This window comes from Rhipicephalus microplus, chromosome 5 (assembly GCF_043290135.1).
Source record: "Rhipicephalus microplus isolate Deutch F79 chromosome 5, USDA_Rmic, whole genome shotgun sequence".
Lineage (NCBI taxonomy): Eukaryota > Metazoa > Arthropoda > Arachnida > Ixodida > Ixodidae > Rhipicephalus > Rhipicephalus microplus.
In genome coordinates, this window is record NC_134704.1 from 11789543 (window position 1) to 11814534 (window position 24992).

General features: G+C 46.5%; 1 protein-coding gene across 2 annotated transcripts in view; it reads left to right on the forward strand.

The window, feature by feature from the left end:
* LOC119173488 (beta-1,3-galactosyltransferase 5) overlaps positions 1–15844 on the forward strand; it is a 162552-nt gene extending 146708 nt beyond the window's left edge. Inside the window, exons 1-3 of one of the 2 annotated variants that reach the window (XM_075894284.1) lie at positions 8816–8881; positions 9510–9835; positions 14762–15844. In XM_075894284.1, coding sequence (XP_075750399.1) covers positions 8858–8881; positions 9510–9835; positions 14762–15503 — 1092 coding nt within the window. In that variant the 5' untranslated portion in view covers positions 8816–8857 and the 3' untranslated portion in view covers positions 15504–15844. Of the gene's footprint in view, positions 1–8815; positions 8882–9509; positions 9836–14761 lie in introns of those variants that run through there. The other variant, XM_075894283.1, reaches the window with a different exon arrangement.
* The last annotated feature ends 9148 nt before the right edge of the window (positions 15845–24992 follow it).

Below are 24992 nucleotides of genomic sequence, written 5' to 3' on the forward strand. Positions count from 1 at the left end.
TGGCTGCACGTTGAAGAACCCCAGGTGGTCTAAATTTCCGGAGCCGTCCACTACGGTGTCTCTCATAATCATATAGTGGTTTTGGGACGTTAAACTCCACATATCAATCAAAGACCATCCGGTCAGGACATATGGAGTTGTGGATTGCCTCAGAGCGCACATTCGACATGCTAGCCGTGTTCCCGACCACCACTTGGCCCTTCTACCCTCCAGAAGACCACGTGCTACGTTTTCAGACGACATAGCCAAGCACCTAAACAGCATTCCATCAGGATATACGCGAGCTGCGAAAATGGCATGTCCTTTGTGGTGCCTTGACCAGCCGCAAGTACGTCTAGAAATTCTGGGAATCAAAAAGAAAAGCAATCACTCCAGAGTAGCATTGAAGCAAGCAACACTGCTATTATTACATGAGTTGTACTTAGACCGAACGCAGATATACACTGATGGGTCCGTCTCGTCCAGCAGCTCATCAGGTGCCGCTGTAATTCCGGCTGCAGCAATGACAATCAAGTTTAAGTTGTCACATATGACTACATCTAAGGCATCAGAGCTTGCTGCTATAAGGGCTGCTTTACAATATTGTTACGGAAAAGAAGAGACGCCGTAACGACGAGGCTGGGGATTAGATATATTCCAAACCAGCGGTAATGGCGTGCCTGGTTCACCAGCGATCGAGCGGAGACAACCCTTCGTCTTCCTCGTCAGGCACACACGCGCGTCGCCCCCTATAATGTCAATACACATGCATGTAGCATAACCCCCGGCGGCGCAAGCGCCGTCTTGGCGCATTTAGATGTCAACGTCACTAGGAGAGTTGTAGGGCTTCAAGCGCGCAACATGTACAATATCGGTAGCCTGTTGGGCACATGAAGAGAATGGGGTGGCAGGACCAATTTCATATGTTACAGGCGTAACCACACGGAGGACACGGTATGGGCCTGTGTAGCGAGCAAGCAGTTTTTCTGACAAGCCGACTTGACGGGTCGGAGACCAGAGCAGTACCAAAGAACCGGGTGGAAAGTGTACGTCGCGGTGTCGTTGGTCATACAAGCGCCGTTGCTTCTCTTGAGAGGTAAGAAGGCGAGTACGGGTGATTTCGCGTGCGTGAGCGGCCCGAGTGATAGCGTCCATGGCATATTCACTGGTAGGTACTCCAGGAGACGGTATGACGGTGTCTAGAGGCAATGTTGGTTCTCGACCAAACAGCAGAAAAAATGGAGAGTAACCGGCAGTGTCATGGCGCGAAGAATTGTAGGCAAATGTGACGTACGGCAATGCGAGATCCCAGTCGGTGTGGTTGGTAGAAACATACTTAGCGAGCATGTCTGTAAGAGTTCGATTTAGGCGCTCCGTGAGTCCATTGGTTTGCGGGTGGTATGACGTAGTCAGCTTGTGTCTCGTTTTACAGGACTGCAAGATGTCGGCTATGACCTTCGACAAAAAGGTGCGGCCACGGTCTGTAAGCAGGTGCCGTGGGGCTCCGTGTTGCAAAATCACGTCCTTGAGGAGGAAGTCGGCGACATCTGTGGCGCAGCTTGTTGGGAGAGCTCGTGTGATGGCATAACGCGTGGCGTAGTCGGTGGCCACGGCTATTCACTTGTTACCCGAGGAAGACAAGGGAAAAGGGCCAAGTAGGTCCAAGCCAACGCGGAGGAACGGTTCTGACGGAATATCGAGTGGTTGAAGGCGTCCGGCGGGAAGTGTCGATGGCGTTTTGCGGCGCTGACATTTCTCACAAGCCGCAACGTACCTTCTGACTGAGCGTGCAAGCCCTGGCCAGTAGAAGCGTCGGCGTATTCGGTCGTAAGTGCGTGACACACCAAGGTGACCAGCAGTCGGAAGGTCATGAAGTTCATGTAGAACTTCCGAACGAAGGTGTTTCGGAATGACAAGCAGCAGAGCCGGTCCATCCGGCTCAAAACTTTGGCGGTATAATACACCATCGTGGAGCACGAACGAGCGATAGGACTGACTGGAAGATGGTGATTCGAGGCTCTCAATGATAGCACGCAAGGATGCATCATAGCGCTGCTCGTCACCGATGCATGTCACTTGCGAAAGGGAAAAGACGCAAGGCTCGGTGTCGGTGTCATGCATAGTGCTCGACTCAGCGACCGGGTAGCGCGACAGGCAGTCTGCGTCCTGATGTAGGCGTCCGGACTTGTACGTCACCGTAAAGGTATACTCTTGGAGTCGCAGAGCCCAGCGCCCGAGCCGGCCAGTAGGATCCTTCAGTGACGTAAGCCAACATAGCGCATGATGGTCAGTTATCACAGTGAAATTAGTGCCATATAAATATGGACGGAACATTGAGACTGCCCAAACAAGAGCAAGACATTCACGCTCCGTAATAGAATAGTTGCGCTCAGCAGCTGTGAGGAGGCGGCTAGCGTAGGCGACAACTCGGTCGTGTCCCCGTTGGCGCTGGGCTAACACGGCTCCGATTCCGTGACCACTAGCATCGGTTCGAACTTCCGTCGGAGCGAATGGGTCAAAGTGAGCCAATATGGGTGGAGTCGTCAGTAGCGTGATTAGGTGAGAAAAAGCAGCAGCTTGGTCGGTACCCCACGTAAATGTGACGTCTTTCTTTAGAAGCTCTGTGAGGGGTCGAGCGATGGTTGCGAAATCTTTCACAAACCTTCTAAAATAGGAGCAAAGTCCTACAAAACTCCGGACGTCTTTGGCTGACTGGGGTACAGGAAAACTGGTGACTGCACGAATTTTCTCGGGGTCCGGCTGCACACCAGAGGCGTTGACAAGGTGGCCCAACACTGTAATTTGCCGGCGTCCGAAGCGGCACTTCGACGAGTTCAATTGGAGGCCTGCAGTGCGGAATATGTCGAGAATAGCTGACAAACGCTGAAGGTGGGTCTCAAATGTTGGGGAATATACAACGACATCGTCAAGATAACAAAGACATGTTGACCATTTGAACCCTTGCAGCAGAGAGTCCATCATGCGTTCAAACGTGGCTGGGGCGTTGCATAGCCCAAATGGCATAACCTTGAACTGATATAGGCCGTCTGGAGTTACAAATGCAGTCTTCTCTTGGTCTTTTTCGTCGACAGCAATCTGCCAGTAGCCGGAACGTAGGTCTATTGTGGAAAAGTATCGGGCGCCGTGGAGACAATCGAGAGCGTCATCGATGCGGGGTAAAAGGTAAACGTCCTTTTTCGTGATTCTGTTCAGATGACGGTAATCCACGCAGAAGCGCCACGTGCCATCTTTCTTTTTAACGAGCACAACGGGGGACGCCCATGGGCTCGAAGAGGGTTCAATAATTCCTTTGGCTAACATCTTGGTGACTTCTTGTTGAATTATTTTACGCTCGGTGGCAGACACCCGGTATGGTCGCCGATGAATGGGATGAGAATCACCTGTGTTAATACGGTGCTTGACGAGTGAAGTCTGGCCGAGTGGACGGTGGTCGACGTCGAATATGTCGTGGTATGAAGCCAGAAGGCGGCATAGCGCGGTTGACTTCTCAGGTTTGAGGTCCGGGGCGATCATGGAGCGTAAGGTCGCATCGAGGCACGTGACATCCTGCGAGTGATGTGGGTGCTCGGGACATACGTCTGCCGTAAAACAAGTGACGTGGTCGTCAATTAAGGGCCTTAGTGTGGCGACCGAAATTCCTTGGGGTAGCACTTGTTTTATGAAACCGAAATTGATAACAGGTAAATATGTTCGGTTAGAGGCCATGCTTACGACAGAGTGTGGGACAGTAATGTCACGCGCCAGGAGAACATCAGTAATCGGCGTCACGATATAATCACCGTCAAGCACGGGAGAGGGTGTTGCCAATTCGATGAATGTGAGAGCTTTAGGCGGTATCCGGAAGAAGTCAGTGGTGCACAAGCTGTTCGGGAGTTCAGGGTCAGAATCTGAGAGAAGAGGAAGTTCTAGGCAGAGAGTACCGGCGGCACAATCGATGAGGGCAGAATGCGTCGATAGGAAGTCCATGCCGCAGATTAGGTCGTGGGGGCAATTTTCAAGCACCATAAATAAAACGGGAACATGGCGGCCGGCAATACTAACACGAGCGGTACACATTCCAGTGATGGCCACAGTTCCACCATCAGCGACACGGAGGGCTTTAGTTGCTGCAGGCGTGAGGACTTTTTTGAGCAGGCGACACAGATGAGCACTCATTATAGACACTTGAGCTCCGGTATCGACTAACGCCGTCAAGGAAATACCGTCCACATACACCTCAATCAAGTTCGTATCGGTGGGGAGCGTCAATGGAGGATTTGGATCATTCGCAAGCGATGCAGCACTACCTCCCGGAGCTGCATGATCTAGTTTTCCGTCCGAGAGGATCCACAGTTGACCGGCGACGGATAGCGGCGTGGTTGGGGCGATGGGGAACGGCGACGTTGAGGTGGCGGCGAACGAGCAGTGGTGCGGCTGTTGGGGATGTCGGAAGAAAGGTACACACGACTGGGCGAATACCGACGGGAGTCCTCGTACGGTCGATTAGAGGAAAATTGACTCCAGTTTGAGGGCGTCCAAGTGCTGCGGCAGTAGCGGGAGATATGGCCAACTCGGTGGCAGCGGAAGCAGATCGGCTTGTCGTCTGCAGTTCTCCATTCCGCCGGATTGCGGGATCGCGGAATAAAATGTGGTGCATTTGTTGTCATTGGTCTGGAGACGGGTCGGGACACAGAGCAGGCCACAGGAAAACCAAGCTTTGCAATTTCCTGCCTCACGACGGCTTGAATAACGGAGACCGGCGGAGGCGTTTCTGCGGCGCCATGATCGAGCGGATGTGGAGGAAATGGTGCCGGACTTGACGCCTCAAGCTCCCGTCGAACTATTCGTGTCACGCTGTCCTGCATGGGTGGTGCGGCACCGAGATCGGTGCAAGTGGATGTAACAGCCGTGTTAGGTAGCCGCGTAAACTGAGGCAGAACACGGCGGCTTTTGGCCATTTCGAAGCGACGGCATTCCTTGATAGTCGTATCTACGGTTGTGACGTTATTGTAGACGAGCAAATTGAAGGCGTCGTCCGCGATACCCTTAAGTATGTGGCCTACCTTGTCACACTCTGTCATTTGCTCGTCGACTTTTCGGCACAACGCGAGGACATCCTGTATGTAAGAGACATACGACTCTGTTGACGACTGCACACGAGTGGCGAGTTCTTTTCGTGCTTCCATTTGGCGACCGGACGGGTCCCCAAAGATGTCGCGTAGTCGCTCCTTGAAGGTATCCCAGCTGGTGAGCTCGGTCTCATGGGCGTCGAACCAGACCCGTGGGGTGCCGTCCAAGTAGAATATTACGTTGGCGAGCATCATGGTAGGGTCCCATCGGTGTGTGTGGCTAACACGCTCGTACATACGGAGCCAGTAGTCGACGTCGAGCCCAGGTTGTGCGGAGAATGTACCTGGATCACGGGGGGTGGGCATCGTCAGGTATGTAGTGGCTGGAGCTGCAGAGGGAGACGCTGACAGGCTGTTGTCATTGGTAGCCATGGCCGGAGACTGAATGGTGCGGCCACTGCGAAGCTTCGTGGTGAAGACGGGGAACGTTCCACCTCCACCAAATATGTTACGGAAAAGAAGAGACGCCGTAACGACGAGGCTGGGGATTAGATATATTCCAAACCAGCGGTAATGGCGTGCCTGGTTCACCAGCGATCGAGCGGAGACAACCCTTCGTCTTCCTCGTCAGGCACACACGCGCGTCGCCCCCTAGAATATCAGTATACATGCATGTAGCAATATCTCGTTCAAGAACGTCCAGAAAAATGGGCCATATTCTGTGATTCGAAGGCAGCGCTTCAGAGTTTGCAGTCTGCCATGCGTAGGAGGAGTCATGACCAATTGGTACAAGAAATAAGACATTGCCATCATGAAGCTCTAGCACGAGGGCATGATATTATATATCAATGGCTGCCTGGACATATCGGTATTACCGAAAATCAATTAGCCGATGATGCAGCCCGCTCAGTCCATGAAGGAACCCGTGTAGTCCCGATTCCTCTATCAAGGAATAATGCAGCAAGACAGCTTTACCTGCTGGCTCGAGATCTCACACGCACGTTCTGGTCAACTACCAGCTTCCAAAGGTGTCAATTTTATGAACTGGATCCTTCGCTCAAGCTAAAGCTACCATCACAACTTTCCCGCTCCGATGCGACACTGTGATGCCGCCTTTGGTTGGGTGTTGCATTTACAAAGGTGTACTCCTTTCGCATTGGTATGGCAGACACTCCTACATGTGACTACTGTAGAGCTGAAGAGACCATCGAACACGTCCTGTGCAGCTGCGCTTGCTACGACACACAGCGATGCCAGCTCCGGATGGTTTTGAATCAACTTGACCCCGGACCATTTTGTGTGCAGAAGATACTAGGACCTTGAGCATCTGCCTCAGTTGCGCAGAAAGCAACTAAAGCACTGCTAATTTACCTAAAGTCAACAAACCTGAGCGACCGCCTGTAGACTGTGTGTGCTCCCCGAGTGTGCTCGTGATTGTGTGTACCTTCTCATCTCTCTGCAACCTCTTTTCTCCCCTTCATCCCTTCCCCAGTGCAGGGTAGCAAACCGGATGTGCGTCTGGTTAACCTCCCTTCCTTTCCTTGCAGCTTTATCTCTCTCTCTTGCCTGCCTGCCTGCATGACGTACTCACAGGTAGAAATGAACGCGAATAGGTGTCTCAGTTGTTACTTCGCTGTGTCTGAAAAGCGCGCCCTTTTTGCAAGTGGAGACTGCGCAACGATTGCAATGTTCTTTGTGCGCCCGATAACACCAGCATAAGCGTTCCGGTGAAATTTCAAGGCCAACCAAGACGAACGATTCTCCCCACCGCGACATAATGGTGCGCAAGTGAGCATCTGCCCCCATACTCTCCGTAATGCAAAGTATGCGTGGGAGATGAGAGCGTGCGCCTCCACGTCACGACGATGGGACGACGCGCGCTCATTGCGCCATCTTGTCGGTCATGTTGAAAACGCAATGGTCCGCCCTTACCCCGAGATGCCCTTCACCAGCTGTAAAGAGTAGATATAAATAGCTTGCCGTTTGAACGTTGGAGGAGCAGTTCTTTTGTAGCTCAGTGGTGGACGCCTCACGGTCACACTGCACAGGTCCCACTTTTGATCCCGCGCACCGGTCCTTTTTCTGGATTATTTTTCTTTCTTCTTTACTTGCGAGACAATGACCCTCAGGCTCACCATCACTAGGGCACACAAAGGCGATGACTATACCCGTAGTTTACACAACAGAAATCTAAAAATCCATTTCATTCAGAGATATAACCTCGTTTATAAATCAATGGAGCCAGATGACTAACTTTCAGTCAATCATTTATCACTAGCTTGGAAGCCGAAAACTAAAGAAAGTGTATCATTGGTGACTTATAAGTTCATCTTGCACGTTCGATGCGTCTTGCACGTTCGAAGATTGAGAGATTGCCCGTGCTGAGGCTTCTTCTAATGTCGCACCTCCTCCCCCCAAACAAACACACGCACACTCATTTTCTATAAATTACACATTATTCAATTGCGCGTACTGTTCTCATGTTCCTGTTTTGTTCTTTTAGTGGGAATGACTAGACTTCATTATTCCCGTTTTCAATCATGGCAGAGCTCATTAGAGTTTTACTCAGGTTGGTTGCCCTACCAGGACATGACACTTTGTTCCAAGAGGCTGGTATCGAGAAAGTGCGTCGTGGTCTGCCAGCCTTGCCGAGCCCATCAAACCTCAAGGACAACAGAAAAAGTGTCTAGCGGAACTCTCAAGACCATTTCCGCCTTGTAGATGGGCCAGCATTATGTGTACTGATTGCAAAAGGAAGTCGTCACCATCTACATCGGCCCGACGTGCACAGTAGGGGGTACAACGTTTCCACGGACTTCCGTTGGTGCTATGCCCCCATCGATGCTCCTTACGGAGTTGCTGCCTTTTGTAGCTTGTTTTCCTCTATCCAGCCCACTGGATTCGTGAAATTATAGCCGATGGTGGTAAGACTACAGTAGGATCTCACACTGCTGAAGTTTGCATGCATTGCGAAAACTCGCATGTAACTAAGTGCGTTATTACTGGCTCTCTCAGCAATTCCTTGCGCGTCTATAATAATGTAATTCGTCGTCGTTAATCTACAACTATTTTATTCTTAGGTGTCCCATCTGTTTTGTGTCGATAAATAGCAAAGTTAACGTTGTTTAGTATTCCGACTGCGGGACATGAAATTCTCAAGTTTTAATGAATAGAAGCCAAGTTCGCAAAATTATGGATATTAGTAGAATTTCTCGTGTGCTAGCATTACCTTATATATATGGTTGTCAACAATAATTTTCTTTAGTTGTGCCTAGCCGAACTGCTTCCTGGCAGTGACACGTCCTCTATTTGCCATTGCTTTCGATAACACAGTCTTACTTTACTTATGGCACTCATTATCTTGAGCCAAGAGTTATGGTAACGACGTCTTCCGTTATGTGCGCGGATACGGTCGCAGCACCTTTGAGATGGTATCATTCGGAGCGAAAACTACCAGCCACATATTTATATTTTTTTATGAGAATGACTTCCAGGCTGGCTATGAAGCGATTGGTCTAGCACGTAGTACACTGTTCTGATATTGCTGAGATATTGAGAGGCATCGGTTCCCGAAGAAAACGAGGTGACATTCCATTGTAGCTAGGTCAATAGTGGGAACATCTTCATAAATATCATTATGGTATTTCCGGCTGCTACTTAAAAAAATGCATTCTTATTATGACGTGAATTTATTTCATGAGTAAACAGCTTCAATATAGTGAAGAATTATACTGCTTAAAAGCTTGTGCTATCATCATTATTATTCTTTGACACAAGGGTTGGTCTCGATGCATGAATGACGCCACGAAATGCCACTATGCTGCTGTGGCTATGTGAGTACAGGTTATTTCTTTACCAGCAGCTAAATGTATAACATGGAGGCTTTAGATTGATAGCATAGTATTTAAAAACAACAACTTATCATCACTTCGTCCTTAAGGTGTTGCCATATCATGCACCTATCACTGTTCACGCTGTTGAATTATTTGTTACCACTCGACTTTTCCCGCTGCCTCTACCTCTATTCTGTTCTTTCGTTCTTTCCGAATTATCAGTGAGCACGAAACCGACATCTCGTGTTTTCATTCGTTGAATGCGGCGTTTTCTACGCCGAATGGACGCCAACGAAACCCAAGGGCGGCTCTACTACCACCGTGAAAACTATACGAAGGCGTGTGCACGTGAAAGTGGTTTGGTTCATCGTTTCGGGCCTTATCAATTGATGTTTCAGTGGGCAAACATATAGGAAAATACATTTGTTTCTTGTTTACGTAAAATAATCTATAGCCTTGGCATTGTGCCACATGAAGTATATCCGTCCTGGTAGCACCTGAAAGACCAAAACAACAACAACAACAACAACAACAACAACAACAACAACAACAGCAGCAGCAGCAGCAACAACAACGTCCCATGAGGATGTCATGTTAATTTGCGCACGCTCGCTTCGCTTCCACACAGGGCAAGAAGACGAAGTGCAGCTGGGTGTGGACATTGAGCTGCACCTGTTCGCTGGCGGCCGTCGTCATGACGGTGGTCATTTACTTCCGAGACCGACGCGTGAGCGGGGAGGTGTACCCGGGCTACGTGGTTGAAAGCTCCGCTTTCTATGCACCATTCCGGTGGTCCCGTAATAGCGCCTACCGGATGACGCCGGCTTCTGGCAACCTGCTCATTCAGCCACCCGAAGGCATCTGTGCAAAGGCGTTCGGTGGGGGCAACAGCAGCGCTTCTCAAGAGAGCATCGTTGTGGTTGTGCACTCGGCACCACATCACTTCGAGCACAGGTAAAACTTACCGGCCACTGCAGTTCAAGGCTCGATAGATTTCAGTGCCTCGAGTCGACGTGCGCTTCGGAAGAGGTTCAGCTAGTAGTTAAACAGGAGAGAGAGAAGGAATATTGTTTTGTTGTCAGCAAGCGCACTGTATGCCCGAGGTTGGCGGCCTCCAAATCCATTTAGCCAGGCTGCGCTGATTCTTCGGGTCTTTGTGCAATAGCGGGGCCTCCTACTGCTCTTCGGTTAGTGTTTTGGTGCTGATGTTTCGTACACATCTCCATGCCATTTATGGCATGGGGTGTCCGAGACATCCCGGTACTTGCTAGTATATAGACAAGTGTTCAGTCGGTGAGGTGCGGTAAAGTAGTATACCGTGAACGTAAGTGTTCCTCTGCAGCTTCGTGGGGGTTACTGTCTCTTACTTATTTAGGCTGGGTTGGGGTGACGGCAGTACTATTCTGCCTAGTCCTTAGCACAATAAATAAAAAAAGGAAGATTCAGCCAAATAGTGCAGCGATGACTTGTAGGTAAAGAAAAACAAAGTGTGGCAGCATGATACGCACTCTGTAACACACGAAGGTGAAAGTCTGCTGCCCATTTCATAAGGCGTGAACTTTAAAATTGGATACTGGACTTCCATCAACGCAAAACGATTCGGAGTGTGAGCAAGATGGTTTAAATAATCTTTATGTTTTCATTTACTTGCATTGGTGTTAAAGTATTTTTGGCTGCAACAACCTAGACATAGGATGTTTGTATTTCTTTGTAGTGCTGCAAGCTGGCGTTCACATAGCTAAGGTTCTCAGTTAAGCTGAAAAATGCAAATTGCAAAATAACTTGTTGCTGGGCTACACGATAAACCATTTCAAAAATATTAGAGTGTGAGAAAATGTCCCATTGACACACACTAGCTCAGACACACAAACGCGCACAACACGCAGAGTGCGCGCACAGGCGTGTGCAAAAGTGTAGACACGACGGCATCGCGTGGTTCAAGGCAACGACGCGTTCTGTAGCGGCGAGACGCCTGCTGTGGTGCGCAAGCGCATCCCGTCGTATCGGTTGGCCCCTCATGTCACTATCTCTGATGCCGTTACGGTGCTCGTAGATAATGCGAGAACTGGGTGTCGCTTTCTTTGCCCCATTTTATTTGTGCCTTTTTTAGGGGCGAAGCTCCTTAGGGCGTGGGCTGTGCGTCCCCTGTAGCCTGTATGTAGCCACCTCTAGTTTAGTTCTTGCAGTGTTCACTAGATGGCGGTACCGTCCCCTGTATGTAGCCACCTCTAGTTTAGTTCTTGCAGTGTTCACTAGATGGCGGTACCGTCTCCTGTATGTAGCCACCTCTCGTTTAGTTCTTGTAGTGTTTACTAGATGGTGGTACTTGTAGCTGATGATGAAAAGATGCAAGATGTTATAAACTAGAAAGCGGTACTTGTAGTTGATGAAAGACGCGAGATCTTATAAAATAGGAATGATGTCACATATGGCGCGTGTCATTGGTTGAAGGCAATCGTTCGATTTAGTGCGGCGACGTACGCTAGGGGGAGCGTTGTAATAAAATCCGTTCGCTGTTGGCGCGCGCTCGGAGTCGCCGGATGGATAAGGCTGCACAGCGGAGAGAGCGCAAGGCACAGACCATAAAGCGGTCATAATGAAGGGACATCGCAAACCATCCATCGTCTAAGAACAAATAAAAGTTGATTTGTGTATATACACACACAGCGTTTCTCACGTCTTTACATGATGATCGACTGGGCGAATTACACGGAAGATTCACAGTTTACCGATGAATCCCTCCGGAGCTTCGCCCATTCATCATCATTCAACCCGTGAATATGCCGTAATTTTTTTTCTTTTTCATTTTCCTCCTTTTTTTACGTAGCGGCTGTGACGGGTGCCGGTTCCAGCACCTGGCTCACGTCGTTAATTAGATAGATATGTGGGGTTTAACGTCCCAAAACCACCATATGATTATGAGAGACGCCATAGTGGAGGGCTCCGGAAATTTCGACCACCTGGGCTTCTTTAACGTGCACCCAAATCTGAGCACACGGGCCTACAACATTTCCGCCTCCATCGGAAATGCAGCCGCCGCAGCTGGGATTCGAACCCGCGACCTGCGGGTCAGCAGCCGAGTACCTTAGCCACTAGACCACCGTGTCGGGGCACGTCGTTAATTATGCCGGTTGATTATCATCACTAACGTAGCTAGCATCACAAAAACTGATAAAGAAAATTACTCCAAGTTAAGTTTTCTAAGCTAAGCTTGCCGATGCAAGCTGCATGGCGCTTAAGTATGAAGATGCGTCCTCGAGCCGTAATTGCAGTTTCTTGATTGGGCATTGTTGCCCAATTTCGTAATCTAGCTATTTTATTGCACTTCTTCACACAAAAGAGAACCAGAACTTTACAGGCCTCTTGCACCGTGTATCTCTGCGTGAATAATTACTCTGCATTAGACGCGTTTACTTCAAAGAGTGTCCTATGTAGTAACAGATTTCTCAATTTGGCAATATTCGCGTAATACTGCGGCTTCATACTCGTGTACCTCGTGTGGGCTTCAATGTCACTCGAATTTTTTTCCGGCGATAATTCTAACTAGTTCTAAGGTCAATTCTATTTAATTCAACCTAATGAGACTAGACTTCGTCAGAAGTAATTAGTGTCTTATCTTCAATTCTCTGAGCTCATGGAAATCCGACTTCGATTATTTCGATTGTGTTTAATGAGAAGTTGTTTAATTAAAATAATTAAAGTCTGATCAGTTTGATGCTGTAATGGTGCAACATGCTTTTATTTATCTATCCTTACCTTATCGCTGCCTAATTAGCTTGCTGAGGCATAATTATTTTGTATGGTCACGTGAAACTCCATGTACCTTGGCCGTGCTTGATTGGATATCAGGCCAATTATTGAGCCGTAACTTGTACGCGTAATAACTGTTACTATTTAGACATAAGTGAGCTTAAATAGTACAGATTCGGTAAGGGGTATTTGGTATCTCGCGGGGTTTGGCTCCTCTGGGATCCTGGGGAAGTTGATTTGGAATAATTGGCTTCGATTAGGTTGCTTTATTTGGGCTAATATGGCTCGCCTAAGTTAAATGCTAGCATGATCACCTATGCCTAAGTAGATTTATCTGCAGGTGTACATTTCTCGATCCATCTGGGTGCATCGAAGCTCTGCTACACTTTACATAAAAAGTTATAGTTTCGCGGCAAGGACGACGCAACGAATGCGATAGCAATTACTTGGAATGTAACGCTGAGAACGGCTAGCATATGGAAACGTGAAGCGTGCTGCTAACGCACGAATTACGCACGAAAACAACTCACGCAGGACGAGAGCTAACTAGCAACGTTTACAACTCGACGCTTAACGCGATCTTTAAACAAAAACGACGCACGAAACGTAATCACAGGTACATATATGAGTGTGAAATAACGAGTGCCCCAATTGTTACTTCTCTGTGTTTGAAAAGCGCACTGTCTTCGCAAACGGGGCCTGCCCAGCGAGCGAAGTTGAGCGTTGTGATCCAAGCAACTACTACAATCATTCCGGTGAAAGGCTAAGGCACGCAATTCTCCCCACCAAAGAATAAGCGCGAGCGCTCAAGCACCTAACTTCCGCGCCCCCATGCGCAGGGCAAAGTATGCGCAGGAGATAAGCTCGCATTGGCACATCGCAACTGATGGGGTGGTCAGCACTGGGGGATTTTTTTATTTCTGGTGTTCTCTATATATAGATACGTCTACACTGTCGTTCTTCATGAAAGAGAACACGTGAACACATGGACTGCGCTCTGCGGCGGCTGCCTACAGCACCACCAGCCAACAAGGGACGAAAGCACGTTCGCTTCTCGCGTCATCTATCGCCAAGCAGATAACGAGTTATGGCCGGTATATAGACAAGCGCTCCTACATTACGCTTCCTGATCACTCGCGCGGTGAGCAATATCGGGTGATTACTGTAGCTTGCGCCATGGTTGTGAACAACGTTTGATATGTTCGCAGTGTACTACGCACTGCAGGCGTAAGCAGAGAGAGAGTGCAATCTAGCAGCGCTTGTCTACCGGCCATAACTCGTTATTATTTTTTTTGGCAACAGATGACGCTGAAAGCGAACGTGTTTCCTTTTGGTCTCGGTTGATGGTGCTGTAGGCAGCCGCTGCAGAGTGCAGACCTGACGTTCACGTGTTCTTTTCCATAAAGGACGGCAGATTTGGCAACGGTAAAAACAAGTAGAGATTGTTCATATAACTGCTATCACAATAAAAGAGCAAGCTGGACTGAGCCTAATTACACGTACTTACTTTACTAGGTGATAGCGCGCTGACCTCCGGCTTCATTACAATCGGCTACACTTACATTGGCCTAAGTAGGCTCATTTAAGTTCAACTTGGCCTAAACCAACGAACGCAAGCTGAGCTGAGAAAACTTAATTTTGTGTGCTTGGTGCCACCAGGTTCTGCGATGATAGCATTAGCTTAGTTGTGCTAATCAACAGCTATAAATAACGATGCGAGCTCGGCTGTGGAAGCGGTGTGTTCGCAACCGCTACGTAAACAAAAAAAAGAGGCACAAATTCAATGGAGCAAGGAAGGCGACACCCAGCTGTCATTTTGACTACGAGCGCTGTACCCGCGTAAGCGATAGCGACATGAGGGGCCAACCGACATGACGGGACGCGCATGCGCACCGCAGCATTCGTCTTGTCGCTAGATAGCACGACGCTTTCGGCCAAGTTATCCCGTGGTCTGCACACTCTTGCTCACGTCTGTACGAGTTTGGGTGACTGCGTGGGTGGGTGCGTACGTGTATAATTGTGTCATTTGTTCGCGCTCGCATAACTTTCAAAGTCATAGTGCGTTGAGACTATTCGCTACATGTTAAGAGCGTATATAAAAGCGTCAAAACTATTTATTTTGTGGTTTAGGTCCGCCATAAGAGCGACGTGGGCCAGGGATGCCAGCTTTCCTCTGCACAGCGGCGACGTCAGCGTGGATGCCCTCGTACTGTTCGCCATGGGCAGGCCCACCTCCTCACCGCTTCAGCACCAGACACAGGTCAGAATAGCCACAGAAGCAGCGTTGCACCAAGACATCATCGAGGGCTCCTTCCCGGGCACCTTCAGCGCTTCCCTGCCGCTCAACGCCATTATGCTCAAGTGGGTGTCCCTGGCATGCCCGCAAGTCAGCTACGTCGTCAAGGTATCGGATGACTCCTTCGTTAACATGCGACGCCTGCGCGATACCCTCGGAGCGGTGCAGCTTCGTACCTCTGTCATCTACGCCCATATTTACCGCAAACCTTCCGTGTGGAACGGCCACAAGCTAACATTCATCAGGGATAACATCTGTGTAGCTTGCGGCTATGCAATGAGCGGCAATGCGGTGCCCCAGCTTCTTAACCGGTCTACGCACGGCGGCTTCACCAGCGTCGAACACCTCTTCTGGAGCGCTGCTCAGGACCGCGTTGCCCCGCTCAGACTCGTGAACATGCAGGCGTTCTCCACCACTCGCGGCGAGGGCTCGGACAACTTTCCTTGTGGCGTAAGGGACGCCATTGCAAGCCGCCACTTGAGCGCAGATGACATGCATGAGGCGTGGAAGGTGTTGCACAATGGCACAGCACCGTGTGTCGATAAACGCACTGAATCAGAACTACGTGATGCCTAGCATCGGGCGATACTTCAGCATATTACGCATGTCTAAGTACGATCGAAGTCATCCGCGAAAGAAAGCATTGCAGCTAGGGCACAAAATGACATATATTGCGTTTCTAGTTCTACGCAGTAGGAAGTAAAATTATACCTGTTTATTCTCTTTTTGTTTGATGGCTCGGCCGAATCTTTTGGGCCTCTTACGTAAATAGAGCGTTTGTCTAGTATGTTTACGCTATCTACGGGCACACGTATTGTGTCTTATGATAAATGCCAAATTCGGGGGTATATTACGGCTACATTGACAAATTATGGACTTGAATCAACAGTGAATAATAAAACGTTATGCAACTGCAAGTATTGCTATGTGATGGTAATGAAGTCGAAGTTGGCGACGTTTGTTCGAGTGAACTCACTTTATGAAGTTCCTCTACGTGATATACCTATCCACTCCGGGTATTATGCATTTTACACGTGCAAATACACGCAAACACATGCACTAACAAACGTAAAAAGAGCTAGGACCCCTCTTATTAACAAAAATAAGATTCTGGATACACATCTACATCGAAGGACACCCAGAGACCAAATAGAAATTACTTCTTGGTGTGGCATTAAACCACGTGTGTTGATTGTCGGCTCTTAATTTGTTATTAACTGCTGCCTTGCGCAAACTTGACACTGTGTATTTTGGAGAAGTCGTCATTGAGAGCTCGACAATATTGCCCGTTTTATGCTTAATCTAGTAAATATGAAAGTTGCACTGACCACTTAATGTTACGCTCCAGCGGTCAATTACAGTGTAGCAGGATAACACGGTCACGAATTTCCCCACAGCAACGAATGTTTTGCTTTTTTCCTGTTACATGGACTTCCTTTCCCAAAACACAAGTGCACATTTCTGCCATATTATTACTTACGTTTACCATAAGTGCTTTTACCGCAATGTACAACATTTGAAAACATGTGAAATTTTTGTTCTTTTTGTCCTCCGTGAACCTGATCCCTTTAATGTTCCTTCGTCCGCTTCAATAGTAGAGCTTTAAAAAAACGTCAGTGTGGCTACTACAATACTCGGATTTCATTGTTCTATGGAACACCGCATTCGACCAAAAAAAGTTCTACATGAACGAGTGAAAAGCAGTATTTAGTCGGCACAAGCCGATTTGTCGGAGCATCGCGAGAACAATAGAAAAGCCAGAGCTCTTGCTTGGAACAGAAAGATTTTGTTACGGAACAATCATTCCCAACGTTTTCGCGGCATGGGCGGACACGTGAAGCCCATTACCTCGGCAAGGCAGGCTCTATTTCTAACCGGAATTTTATTTTTGGAGAAAGGTGCATGAAAGAACTTTAACAAAGTGCTTGATTGGGCTGGTTGGTGCTGCATGGTAGACGAAGAAAGTGCTTAACAGCGTCGTTTGAGCTGACAAGCACTTTGTTAGTATGAAAGAAACCGAAAATACGATCCGGTGACACAAGAAAGCGTTGAACGTCTGCTGAGGCGGGACTTCCTGAAAGGAACATTCGTGCACATTTGTGCTCGGGGTGCTTGTTTTGACAGTGTCCGGGTGTAAGGCATTAATATTTTGGGGGTTGCTGTGCTGTTCACAAATGGGTTAATTCCTGAGCAGTAAAAATTGAATATCGACAACTGCATCAAACGTACCTGCAATATGTGAACAACACTGCTATGGGCGGATTGTGCGTGACTTCATGGACGCAGCTTCCAAAAAAGTTGGCGCTCCAAGCTGGCCGTCTTTACGACAAACATGTTGTGGTTAATCTGACTCAATGTGATGACGACTGAGAAGAGCGCCTCTGTGTGGGGCTAACGATAGAACCTGTATGCGATATTCTGATACCATACTTAGACATCGCAGACGTCGCTGCCCCCCATGCTGGCGCTCCGGCACGGCTATTACAGTGACATCACATCAAGCCATTCATTGATATTGTTCGTAAACAGCACAAGTTCTCGCTCTCTGTCTCACATATTTGTGTCATATGCGATAACGTTTGCAACAATACCCACTCTCCCAGCCATTGTTTTAAAGCGAAAGCTGTTATGAGATTACAATGAGGGTTGCTTATGCAGTAAATGTCCACCGGTGGCCGCAACCACCAACGCACGAAATGGTGAAATAAAAAAAACCAAGGACGCAATAGGATTCGAACCAGTGTCTCCTACGTGCCAGCCCAGTATCCTACCACAGAGATACGCCATTTCTTTGCTTTATTGCCTGTTTCCAGACACTATGTACAGATGTCCTTAAAGAGTCATATAAACTAGATAGTCTGCCTCGGTATTTTAGCGAGGCTGATACTATTTTGATACCAAAGACCATAGAGAGAGAGAGAGAGAGAGACAAGTTAAAACTAGTTTCGTCACAGAGCTACGTCAGTGCTTGAAACTTCATTAGAAACCGGCCTTAGGCAGGCTTGATCCAGGTGTCACATAATGCGGATTGCATAACTAGTGGGTCGTACTGTAGCCCATAACAAAATCTCCTGGCATAATTTTTCATCGTCATTAGCGACAGCATAAAAAATTGCACAACATATCTTGCAAGTGTGTAGCGAGTACCACCCTTCCACAAAGAATGGCGAAGGATGGCATAGCGAATGGTTGCCTACTATACATAAATTATGATAATTTCTGGCGTATTGGCTATTCTTTAGGGGCTATGGTAGGATAAATGGTTTCTGTCTGTTTAGCGTAATTTAGAAGAAACGGCTGCAAGTATTCCCCTAAAACTTCACGTGTTAACAAAAAAATGCCCCTGAATATCAAGTGACACTTTTTTTTGCCTAGATTGCTTATCCTATCTAAGGCCCACTCTCAAAATATAAAGAAGATTCAATTATTCAGTCTACATTTTCTCTGGAACCACCTAAAGGAAGGTATTTTTATTCAGTCGCGTTATTGTAGATACTCATAGATTACATCAAAATTTGAAAAAAAGTATAACAGTTTTATGAAGTTTTTCTAAAGAAAAAAATTTGGGCATACGCAAAGCCGCAGAGGGTACGTACTGTTGTGTAATATTTTACAGCTTTACTTCTTCTGAAGTTAACAATTCTTTTAGTTCACAATATTTCTATGATATTGTGGCTCCTACATACAAAGTTTTATTAAAATCAATTTATTACCTTCTGATAAAACTTACGTTGAAGTTGAGAAACTCAAAAACAACGCAGTTCGAGAAAAATGACGTTCTACAAGCTCATAATTCATACGCCAGAGGGCGCACGGCGTACTTCAGTGCGGCATTTAAACCTCTCAGAGCAGCCGCTCGACGTGGGGCTTCCAGAGGTTTGTTCCTCAGAATACAGTGATTCTTTTTATTGTCAAAATTGGAAATTGATTTTTTTTTAGTGTTTACCCTACCATAAACGCTTGAAGTGTGGCCGCAGCAGCTAACCAAATCGTGTTATAAAAGGGGCTATGAAAGGCCACTCTTCAAGCTTTCACTGTGACAGTGCTCCGTGTTCCGCTCAGGCTAGGTGCTTTTTTGGACAGACTGATAGACAGTTCCATTATTTGATTAAGAATAAATGGAAGCAATTTCGAAGAGTTCATTTTTTTTATTTATTTATTTGTTTAATTTTATTTCAGCGAAGAGTTTTACATGAGGGAAAGCCTCCTATTTAGCAACAATGTTTCTATAGAGTACTGGGAGACTCTGGGGTTGTGGTGTAGCACATCACCTCTGGGTAGCTTGTTCTAGTACCACGCAGTTTTTACAAAAAAAGGAAATGTAGGAGCGTGGGGGTCTACGCTGGTGGTCGGTACACTAATCTGGTGCGATTTGCGTGGCAGGATAGACAAGTTCAAAATGGACAGACAAGACTTATGAAGCGCTAAGAGAGGAACCGTAAATCTTGTTTAAAGCCACAACATAAATATACGGCGTCTTAGTTCTAGCTTATGAGGATGCATTTAGTATATTAGGTTCGCAACATTAGCGCTGCATATTAGTTTTTAAACACTAGTCTGATGTACTGCTGCTGCTTCAAATTTCTTTCATATTTCTTTCACATTTTTTTACTTTTATTTATTGTTTCTTCGCGTTACTTTTGATGAATGCTCCATACGCATTTCTGCCGTCGGCGTCGGTGTGATATTCCGTAAAAAGTCCAAAGGCGACAACATCCTCCACGTGCTGCATGTTTCTGACTGCGTGTGAAAACATGCGAGAGCAGCCGGTGGTTTCGGCTCAGATTGAGAGAATACACGCCGGATGTCTCCCACTGCGCAAGAGTCATGGGTAGCGAAACGATCGTGGTAATTTGCAGAAATACCCCGAATTTTGACTTGCATCACTTCACCAGGAACTGCGTACTTTGATTGGGCTAGCATTGTATCGATCACCCTGCCTTGACAAAGGTAAGCAGGTGTCTCGTACCTCTGTACAATCTTGGATCTCGTCACTCAGTTTGCGTTGAAGCGATGACAGCGTTAAAGGTGGTATCACTCCGTGCAGCCCCATATTTACCTTTGCCAGCGTCTTGTTCAAGTACGTCAGGTTAAATGCAAAAGCAGTCTTGTTTGCGGTATCATTCTGTATCGTAATCACTGTCTTGCCGTTGAGGCAAAATAAATTTTGGTTAGCGTCAACTACGTATCAGTAGAAACCCATTATTCATTACTTTTTTATTTGTTCATGGCGCAGCCATGATCAGCAATGAATGTAGCAGTGCAATATATTTATTGCTTTCGATATAGGCATCTTAACAGGCTTTTTGAAAAATGAGGTGAACTTAGTCACATAAAAAAATTGAGTACTCGTGAGTGCCAAAAACAAGACGCTCGTGATTATTTTTCTTTTGCTAGCTTTAGCACGACAGCGTTAAGCAGATCATCTCGCGGAAATTGGGGTTGGTGTCGGCATCGTCGATTCAGAGCAAGAAATCAGGATTGTACGTAAGCAATGATTTCGGGTAGATGCAAATAAAAATATAGTAAAAAACCTTTGCTTCTACGGAGAAACAAAGCCAACACTTCTGCGTGCAAGCAGCCTTTCTACTACAGTCGTTGCCCGCGCTCAAAATTGATTAGCGAGAAGGCACGATATGAATGTTAAGTAATGCAAATAGTGTCATTAACCTACGTAACACTGCGTGAGAAGAGCATAAAATCACCCGGAAACCATACAGAGACTGCGTCAAACTGGCTACTTTCCGACCCTTTCCAGGTAAGTGCCATAGCTATTCTCTTGTTACTTTGAACTTATAATTCGGTGCATTTCCGGGCAAACTCCTCGGGTTACTTGAAGATGTATCAGAAAGCAAGCCCAATTATATACATTACTTGCTAGTCATTCTGTCCTGTTAGCCTATGCGCACACATGTCCCGCCAGCGTGCTAGCGCGCGTCGAGGCACCCAACGAGCGTCTCTCTGTCGGACAAGAAGGGGCGTACCAGTATTTAGCGCAAAGTTGACGCAAGATTCTCATACTGAAGCATAGTGGCGTTAAAAAAATATCAGCAACAAAATGGCTGCTCATTTTTTATTTCATTTCTCTACTTGAAGACGGACCTGATTACTGTAACTTTGTACAGATCTCGTTCTTAGGCTGAGAGGAAAAATACAACTTCGTCGTGTGATGTCAATTTCTGCTGAGTTGTTAGCCTAAAATTGCATTTGCAAGAACTTCATCTACTGTAGACAAACTTCATGCAGGGCATGCGCTGAAATTACAATAATTATTAACTACTTTACAACTTGCATGTTATCTGCAGACCAAGTGAGAGGAGAAACTTTTTGGTGCACTGAGTTTTTGCTTCTTCGAAATCATCGTATTCGCTATTGAATAGAAACATCTATACTCATGACCGAACTTTTTTTTCTATTTGGCTACAGGTTTGGTGCTAAAAATGAAAAGCGTGGCTACCATGGCTTCTTCCGGCTTGAGTTCTGGCTCATTTTTATACTCGACCCTGATGCAGACCCGTTTTTAGTACCTCGCCAAATTGTAAAAGGAAGCTATGTCGTAGTGGGCACTTGGAAACCGCACTTAAAGTGGGCATTCTAGGAGGCAGTTTGAAAAAGCCAATTTCTCGGTGCACGAACATCCCTTTCCTTGCAGCACTGTTTAGGAACCCTCCAGGAAGTGAATACAGGCTTGTGATTTGAAAAGCGACGCAAACGACACGTGAGGGCGTAGCTGAAGTGTCCTCCAAAATTTTAACTACTCAAAATTAAGGCAACATTGCACTAGTGGTGTGAAGCCTCAAGGATCTGCGGCGTAGGACGGCCAACATTGTTTCGCTTTATTTTTCCATTTCATTCCTTTCCTCTCTTTTCCCTATTATTTTTCTGTTTTATATATATATCTCTCTTTCTATATTATTCTGCCTGTATTCTTTTATCCTTGTTATTCATTCTATTATTACTTGTTCTTCTTCCCTTTGTTTCCACTCTTTTTCCTGCCTCGCCCGTAAGAAACTGCCACTTTCAATAAAGTTTATCGATTCAGTCATTCCCATTTCTTTCTTTAATTTTTAATTTATTTCTAGCTTCCTCTTTCTTCATATCTCTTCCTCTTTCTGCGTATTTCTGTTTCTTTCTTTCTGTTTGGTTTTCTTTCTATGCTTCACTTTACTTCCTTTCCTCCTCCTCATGCTCAATTCCTTTTCACACATCCTATATTATACAAGGCTATTATCTGCTCACCTAGGGTGCCTGAATAGCCGAGTGGTTACGATGATCGCCTTTGAAGTGTTGGTACGCTTGTCTGAATCCCACCTCAAGAAGCTTTTTTCATCAAGAATTTTCTTTGTCTATAATTCTATCTCCATCTTTGTGCTCATTCTCTCACCTACTCACGTCAGGCAAATCGGTGCAACAGGATAGCACGCGCCGGCGCACAAGTCTGGGGAGCGAAGCAGGACATGAAGAAGAGGACGAAGAGGAAGTGCGCGTGTTGCACGTGCTATAAAGGTAGAGGGCATTCAGGATATTGATAGTTCCACGTAATGGTATAACGAAAAGTAAAATAGCACCGTTGTTAAAAGTATTCTGAACTAGTAGAGGCTATCTTGAGTTTCCTCTCCTGATATCTTCAGGAGGGACGCTTTCACGACAAAATGGGGCAGCAGAAACGTTCTTTTCAAGCAGAAATGAATAGAATTCACTTATGAAGACCTTCCGAGGCAAGCAGCGAGATATCTCGTGTGCTGAATAGCTTTTCGTCGTTACGCCGATGAACGAACAGCAAGAGACGAGCTGCATTCGTCTCCGCTGAATTACCTCGGTGCAACGGTAACCCGCAACGCTCGATGCGCACAGGTGCACTTTCATTTGAAGGGAGACTCGAGGTATACGACAACACTGCAGATACGATGCTTGCACGCCATCGCAGACAAAACTATTTTTCGATCTTGAAGACCTCGCTGAGTGCAAACTTTCGTTTCAGATGTCTTACAATATGTTCCGAGAAAAAAACTATTGTAGTAAGCAGCTTTAGTATACCTATATGGCGCACGTCACACGGTCACAGTTTCATGCGCAAGTGAGACCTCAGGTGACCTTTAAAAGGAGCGTTCAATAACGGTGGGGCATGAGGAAGATCAAATTTTGTTGCGTGATGCGGTAACTGCTGTCGAAGCAATGGTGAGACATGATGATCAAAGCCATGGTGACCTATGTTATCAATTTTACGAGAAACTTCTACTCCCCCAAAGCAAAAAGTACGTATCAATGTTGTCAACCAGAATTCACGAAGCCAACTTGTCACACCATGGGTCGCTGAACTCGCTTTTGAGTTGACTGACTCGCACACAGATTGAGTCATCAGTCTGAGTGAACCAAGACGAGCTATATTTTTGCGAGTATGAGTCCAGGTAAATCCGGTTCAGAAAAAAAAAAACATGTATGAAACTTGTGTTGGAGTAGATGCTGGTGAAGAAAATTTTAGCGGGTCTGAGTGGGCGTGGTTGAAGGAAATTTTCGCTCATCCGAGTGAGCCTCAAAATTTATTTCTTTATTCAGCCTGCGTGAGCTTCATTTTTTTTTCTTTTTTGCTGGCCTATGCGTGTCACTAAACTAGATTTATTGATGGTTTTCTAAAAATATAAGCGAGGTGTAACCATGGTGATTTAACTTTAACTTTTGGTTCTATGCTCTTGGAATATCATCTCGATAATAAACGCGAGCTTATTGTATACACTTAGAAAAATTGTTGCAAATGGCGCGAATACGTCGCTTTTATGCTGTGCCTTGCTGCGTATATCAGCGATGTAAGCTGGTTAGGTAAAAACTATGTCGGTAAACCTTTCTTACGGTTTACTTTGCTTGCTGATGCCTTTGTTAGGGAAATGGTATGCGAATCAAGTCTGTCATATTTTAGTTTCATGTATGTTATAGAAATTGCGCTGGTTTTGCCTATGCTTAGGGCATTCAAACAATGTGCATTCACGTGTGTGTGTGTGCGCGCGTGCAACTCTATCCACGGGATGTCATAGTGCTCTGTTCTGTCGATTGGAGTGGGTTGGTTATAAGGCCTCACCGCGGTGGTCTAGTGGCTAAGGTACTCGGCTGCTAACCCACACGTCGCGGGATCGAATCCCGGCTGCGGCGGCTGCATTTGCGATGGAGGCGGAATTGCTGTAGGCCCATTTGTTCAGATTTGGGTGCACGTTAAAGAACCTCAGGTGGTAGAAATTTCCGGAGCCCTCCACTACGGCGTCTCTCATAGTCATATAGTCGTTTTGGGACGTTAAACCCCACATATAAATAAATCATCATGCCCGCATCAAATGTCGGAGGCGTTTGATGACCAGCTCACTAGGCATAGGCTATCGAACTTTCCAGAAAAAAAGCTGTGTATTTTTAGTGAAAGATTCTTAAATAAACTGAAAAGTGTGGTAGTTACACGGTAAATATCGCTAAGTGTTTGCCCTTCACGTGCATTCCATATCCTCATGCCTCTTCCCACCATATGAAAAAGGTGAAAAACAGGTTCGGTGTTAACGTGGTTTTTCGTCTAGGAATAAGCTGGGCTGAGACTGCGCAGCGGTTGATAGGAAAATTGAACGAAAAAAAGTAGAGTGAATGTCAGGTTATTCACAGGGAAACGTTAGTCGAATATTGAAAGAGTGCGGTATACCACATTTTCTTGTCATATGATAAGTGCTATATCCTGCAAACCGGGAGGTGTTTGAATAACCGTCTCATGGTTCACTGGGCATCGCTGGAGGCCCACCTTTTATGAAATTCGTACCTATGCATTACAGAGATTGCGAGTTTTATTTTGCAAATTCACATTGCAAATTAAAGGCATTGTCACGACACAGAGATAGAGCAGCGAAAGAAGTTTCTGAGGCTTTTTGTAGCCGCAAATATGGCGAAAAGTGTGTCGCGAAGCCTTCGGTCACATTGCACCAACTAGAGAAAAATTATCTAACTGCCAACCACTAGTCTTTTACGTCATTTCTAGTTATTTTTATTTGAGTTCAGTTCAGTAAACTTTCAGTTGCTCGCAATATATGAGCGCACAAG